Raw genomic sequence first — 6876 nt, forward strand, 5'->3', positions numbered from 1 at the left:
TATTTACTGTGGAATGACAGGTCATGCAAAGGATAAAGGGGTTCAGCTACCGCAGCAAGTGACAGTTGAATCGTTGTTGTCTTAATGCAGTAAAAGAGAGTAGGGTGAGAGAGTAGGATTGTATCGGAATGAACAAGGAGGTTTTGCTTGTCTGGCACTTCTGAAGATAACATTGAGTCTTCATCAGTGTCAACGATCACATCGTCGGTACAACGTCTACCGAGGGAGAACAACACCGGCAAACACAGAAGAAACACGATCAATGCAATGCACAATATGATGCATGCTATGACATGGCAATATGAGTGTGTTTTGGGCTAATGCATCTAGCAACAAGTTAAATGGGGTTGGTTTGAATACAAGATTCAAATTCAAACTCCATATGTGAGAGTTTAAATGCCATTTATTTGATTTGTGCTAAACAGCAGCTATAAGTTGTTCTAACATGCATGAAAATGGTACAGATGGATTCCTTGAATTTTTCTTATAATTTTTCATATATAAATTATTTAATTTGGAGTTACGGTTGAATTTCTATGATTTATTGAAGTTTAGGGCATTTTCTGAAATTTCCTGAATATTAATAATTCCAGTAATTCATTAATGCGTCAGCCTGACGTCAGTGTGACGTCAGCAGGTCAACAGGGGCTGGTCCGGGTCAAACCTGACGTTCGGGACCCACATGTCAGCTGCACAGTGATTTAACAGAGTTTAATTAACTTAACTAAATTGTTAGCCGGGTTAATTAAACGGTAGGGCCCACCGGTCAGTGGCCCTAGGCCTGGGTTAGCGGGGGTGGTTAGGCCCTAATGACCGGCCATGTCGGATTCGCCGGCGGTTGGACGACGGCGACGACCCAGAGCGGCGGTGGCTCGCCGGAGTTGCGCCAGAGACGACGGATCGACGCGCCAAGGGCACCAGGAGGTAGCCCGTGCCCGTGCGCATCTAGGGGAACCAACGGGAGGTGCGGGGGTGGCCGGGGTTCGCCGGAGTGGAGCCCGAGGCGGCGGCCGGAGCTCGGGGGTTCGCGGGACCGGCGCTGCGGTGCACGGGAGGACGAGTGGTTAGGTGCTTTGGGTTCCTAAGGTTGCGGTGAGCACGCCGGTGGGCTCGGGAGCGAGCTGCGGTGGCTGTGGCCACGGCCACGCCATGGCCGGCGGCGAGGAGCAATCGGCTCCGGTCAAAAGGGCGGCTAGAGTACGGGAACGAGCGCGAGGAGGAGGGGGAATGGAAGAGTAGCTCACAGCGGATCTGGTGGAGGCAACGGCGAGGCCGGGGAGGGGCTGGAGCTCGCGAATCCTCGAAAGTTCGCCGGCGGCCGAAGGTTGGGGGCGAGCTTGAGGGCGACGCTGCAGGGCTTCCGGAGGGCCGTGGATCGGTGGGGAGGAAGAGGGGGTCGGGGCGGAGCTTCCTGGGGCGTCGGTGAGGCGTGGGGTGGCCGGTGGCCACGGTGGTTCTCGTCGGCGGCGGCGGACGCGTTCGGTGAGGAGAACAGAGGAGGGGGAGAGTGTTCCAGGGAGAGAGAGGAGAGGGGCACGGGGAGAGTAGGAGAGGGTCGAGGGGGCCGCGTGGCGTCACCGGGGCGTCGAGGAGGAGCCAAGCAGGCTGGGAGGGAGGAGGTGGCCGGGGCGCGTGGCCGCGCGCGCCGGGCGCGTGCCCGTCCTCCTGGCAGGGAGGAAGACGACAGGGGAGGGGTGGAGATGGGCTGGGCCGGAACTGTTGGGCCGTCCAGGTGGGCTTCGGTGAGCGCCAGGTAAGTCCAGGTAAGTTTCTGTTCTTTTATTGTTTTTCTGTTTCTGTTTTATACTTTGCCACTGTTTTTTTCAAATTAAAACAAATCCAAAACAGTGCCAGATATCCTCTGAATAATTTATGTTGCTAGATGGACTTTCCCAACAGCACATAAAGCATTTCAGAGTTATTTGAAAATATATCCCATATATTATGAATATAATTCCAAATTCAAATACAATAATGATTTAAATTCAGTGCTCAAAATATTCCTCAAAATGTTCATTATTTTTGGTTTGGTGCAAAACCCTTGCCAAAATATAACCAACATTATTTAAGGCCATTTTGGAAACATTGAATGCATTTTCCAGGGTTCTTTGCCCCTCTTTTATTTAAGTTTTTGAGGCTTCCAAAATTCCTCAGTTCAAGTTTCAAAAATTTAAACATGATGCACACATGGAAGCAAACATAGGTCAGGCCAGGACTAGGGATGTGACAATATAATTATCTCTTACAACATAATCTCCTAATTCCAAATGAACTGAGGGTCCACATGGTATTCTCCGTTTTTAGAGATCATGTGGTCAAGAAAGAATGCCGCCAATTCCTCTTGAATTCCTCGCATACGATCTGGTGGTAGGAGTTGATCCCGCATCCGAAATATCTAATTTGAAGAAGGGGGTCAATATATATATGAATAAATGAAACTGAACACAAATGATGGTAATAAAATAAAATTGTGAATATTATTATTTACGCACTTCATATTGTTTGTCGGAGTAGCCCCGCTCACAGGTCGTGTGGCGGATGGACTCGCAAAATTAGTATCCACAGTAATTATTCCCTTGTTCCTGCCACAACCACTTTACAAGAAATAGAGGTCAATCAAACTCATAATTAGTAAGCATGCTAAATGGTATTGATGAAACTAGCGCTTGAATCACTAGGAGATGCGTGGAACATGCTACTATAGTACTTACTTTCGGGTGTCTAAATTCCAGCTTCTTCGGCAGTCCCGGAGTTTTTGAGGTAAATTTATTCCAAACCCTGCCAGACAAAGAAAATAATTACTTGATATCAGGAAATGAACAAATTGAAGTTGCCGATATGGTGTGATAATGATCGATTTAACTTACTTCTCTAGAATTGCAATCAATTTTTTTTAAAGTTCAATTTTTTTTCGTAAAAATACCTTTAGTCCCGGTTGGTGTTACCAACCGGGACTAAAGGTCGAGCTCCAGCAACGGCCACGTGGACGACCTTTAGTCCCGGTTCATGTAAGAACCGGGACTAAAGGGGAGGCTTTAGTAACGACCCTTTAATCCCGGTTCCAGAACCGGGACTAAAGGCCCTTATGAACCGGGACAAATGGCCCTTTCTCTACTAGCGATGGTGTTTAGTGGTTCTTCAAGTCGGCGTTGTTCCATTCTTGTTCGATAGTCTCAGCGGCTTCTTGTTAGGTGTGGCGGTTTTTTATGGCCTTCGCTATCTTTTTTATTGTCGTTTTTCTTTACCCTGCTTATATACGAGGATTTCTTCGCTAGGATTGTACAAAATTTGAAAGTGCCAATTCTGTACAAAAGTTGGAAGTACTTACTGTTGGTAGTGCCGCGCCGTGGAGTGTGTCGGTGCAATCAAGAACTTGAAACCAACACCGTACCCTGAAACTTAACTGAACAATAGATATATGCGGCACGACCGTCATGCGTGTACAGCGTCATGATGTAGTCATCGTCTTTCTTCTTCTACTCCTTTTGTTTCTTTTCCGATGAAGATTTGTCCCAACGAACTATATCTTCATGATCGGATATGAGTCAACACCTAAACACGACCACATGCATGGTTCCAATGTAGCTTTTTTTCTTTGAAACAAGGTTCCAATGTAGCTTTATTAGCACATAAAGAGCATTGCCTACGTGCCCATCTTTCCGGTAATGTGGACGGCCAAAGACTAGGGCACGAACACGTAGCCAGAAAACATATCAATGAATTAATATCTCACAAGAAAAATGAAGTGCTAGGTTTTCAATGGGTGGCGAGAGAGAATCTGTGTGCATGCAGCCATCCGTTCTTCTCTACTTTTATCAGACGAAAAACTACTATCATGGCCCCCTATCAAGAGTCTATTGCAATGTATTCATGCAACAAAATATTTGGTACATTTATACTGCAAGTCAGCACAGCAATCTTGATGCGGAGACAAAGGGCAACAGATGTGCCAGTAGGTACTGGCGCAGTTAGAATTTGTGCTTTCTATGTCAATTGCTATAAGTATGTACAGAAGTTGAAAATGCTAGGTCTGTACAAAAGCCTGCTACCTCAGCTTAACTGAACAATGGATAATGGATATATCAGCCACGACCGTCGTGCGTGTAAAGCGTCACGATACAGCCATCATCTTTCTTCTTCTTCTCCCTTTGTTTCTTTTTTGATGAAGATTTGTCCCAAAGAACTATATCTTCATGATCGGATATACGAGCTCTCACTAAGCAATAGCACGTGGTTCCAACATAGCTTTATTAACACATAAAGAGTATTTGCCTACGTGCCAATCTTTCCGGTAATGTGGACGGCCAAATTAAAGTCAGGCGATATCCGAACCTGAGCACCAGCAAGTGATCCAGTGCTTCTTCTCTTGGGACCGTTTGATATAGCATTATTTAGAAGTAAAAAGCACTGGTGGCAAGCACCAACACTTGTGGATGGATGCCTCAAGCAAAATTACTTTTGAGTATGCAACTGCCTGTGTTGACACGGTACCAGGCCTCCACCAACCCCTCGCTCTTTGGATGTTATCCTCCCTTTGGGCCACGCAGATTCCGCGTTGGACTTTGACTGTGGGGTGTGTAGTTTAGGGTGGCAACGGCAAAAGATGCCCGGAATGTGATTTTGCCATGGGCTAATCCTTGTGTAAAGTGGATTTTTCTCGTCAGCTAGCCATGAGTGCGCGTGGGTGGTGGCAGACCCGGCCGTCATTGACGTCGGCGTCGGAGCCTCGTCCATTCGGCGAGCTTATAAAATGGCTGCTGAGGAGCCCCATTTGTGCAAACCAAAACCATCCATCTCAGATCAGGAGCAACCTAATCAAGAAAGAAGAGCAGCACAGAGCCGTGTTTAATCACTCATCAAGGACCGATGGCGTTTCTGGGAGGATCATTGCGCGTGACGAGAAGCATTGGCAGCCGGAAGATGACGAAGAGGAAGAGCCACGGCGGGTCGGGGTCGTGGCGGCAGGCGCCGGCTCCTGTGAGGGAGCTGTTCTGGAGGGTGAGGCGCGCCGTGCTGCGGCCGAAGCACCGCGCCGTGAGCTTCGGGTACGACCTCAAGAGCTACTCCCAGAACTTCGATGACGGCCTCGCCCCTGCCCATCGCCTCTAGCTAGCCACACCCGCAGGGTCTTCTTCTTCTTCTTCTTCTTCTTCTTCTTCTTCTTCTTCTTCTTCTTCTTCTCCTCAATTTTACTTGCCGCCAGGCCGGAACAAGGCTCGAGGCTGGAGAGTTTGAAGCGTCGTCACGTTGTGATTTGCTCCTCCTCTAGTTCAGCCACGAGCGTATACTAGACAATACTGTTCATACACAAGTTGCTTACTGTTGATAGTCTGAAACTGACAATGAAATGTCAGTGTACAAAGAGATTTAGCAAATAGATTGGAAATTCTGATTAAACTAAGATATATTATTCTTCTAAAGAAAGTCTGACATACTCTACAAGTTATTTGCTTGATGGTTAAGAGGGCATACACATGTAATTGTTATCTTGATTTGACGTTGCTCAGTATATTCAACGTTTGAAACAACAGCCTTGAGCACATACAACTACACTTCACGCATAAAAGTAGTCTCGGTCCTCGTTGATTCCCCAGCTGAACAAAAACTATTTTGACATGCCAATGACATGTAAGATTAATAGAGCAAGATGCCTAACTAGAGCTACAAACATAACTAGAACTCATGGGACAGCCCTGACTAACTACCAAAGCACTTACTCACCGCCGTTACTCTCTCATATCACTCCATTTGGATTTACCAAAACATCACCCGAAAATACACACCTCACTATATTTCTGCATATAGACCATAAAGGATTCAAATAGTTATGAAACAACAACATTGCCACCACCAGCGGGTTGTCACCATTTCTGGCTCCTCCAAATTTTCAGTTGACCTCCATTTTTACCTCGAGCGGTTTTAGTAGAAGTGAGTAGAGGACCACCTGAAAGCAAAAAGCCCGCCCACACTAACCAAGCCAAACAGGAGCAGTCGTAGGAGAGCCACTTACCCAATGGCGATGAAGGTGAACTCCGAGATGCACACCAACACGACATGATGATATCTAGCTTGTATAAACAATATCAGAGATGCCTCATCACGAAAACCTTGGGAAAAAGGAACTAAAACCTTTCATTTCCTATACGAACCATGGGACCAACATTACCAAAGCTAGAACAGGCATCTCTACTATTAAGGGGGGTTGGAGATTGTACATTGTGCATTGGTATTTTTCTTTTAATTGTGTGAAATAAGTGAAACCGATTCTTTGATTTAAGTGAAATTATTTTTTTAGTTGAGTAAAATCAGTACTTTGAATTAAGTAAAATCAATGTAACACAAACTAGTGAAATATATTTTCTTGAAATGAGTGAAATATGTTGTTTAAATCGAGTGAAATCGGTCTCTCCGATAATGAGAGAAATTATTATTTTTGAATTTAGTGATATAAGTCTTTTGAAATGAGTGAAATAAGTGTTTTTAAATTAGTGAAACACTTTTTAAAATTAGTGAAATATGTAGTTTTATACTAGTGAAATCGGTCTTTCTGAAAATGAATGAAATTATTTTTGATGAATAAAATGAAACAGTTCTTTTGAAATGACTAAAATTTACGTTTTTGAAATGAAATCCGTGTTCTGAATACTTACACACTCTCAATACTTTAATTAATGAATGAGATCTATTTTTAGGAAAGGAATGAAATATGTCTTCTGAATTTTCTAAACCATTTAAAATATTTCAAATTTGATCTTGTTTAACGATTTCGTTGCCCGGAAGTCAAACATTTAAAAAGATTTTAGAATAATTTTTATTCCAAAGATATCAACGAATTAGTATTTCACAGGAAAAAATGAAAAGCTAGTTTTTCATGGG

At 44.7% G+C, this 6876-nt stretch overlaps 1 protein-coding gene across 1 annotated transcript; it reads left to right on the forward strand.

Moving 5' to 3' along the window:
- The first annotated feature begins 4667 nt into the window (after positions 1–4667).
- Positions 4668–5432, forward strand: LOC123097825 (uncharacterized). Its single transcript, XM_044519659.1, has one exon. The coding sequence runs from the start codon at positions 4867–4869 to the stop codon at positions 5107–5109; it is 243 nt and encodes an 80-aa protein (XP_044375594.1). The 5' UTR covers positions 4668–4866; the 3' UTR covers positions 5110–5432.
- The last annotated feature ends 1444 nt before the right edge of the window (positions 5433–6876 follow it).

This window comes from Triticum aestivum, chromosome 1B (assembly GCF_018294505.1).
Source record: "Triticum aestivum cultivar Chinese Spring chromosome 1B, IWGSC CS RefSeq v2.1, whole genome shotgun sequence".
NCBI classification, from domain to species: Eukaryota; Viridiplantae; Streptophyta; class Magnoliopsida; order Poales; family Poaceae; genus Triticum; species Triticum aestivum.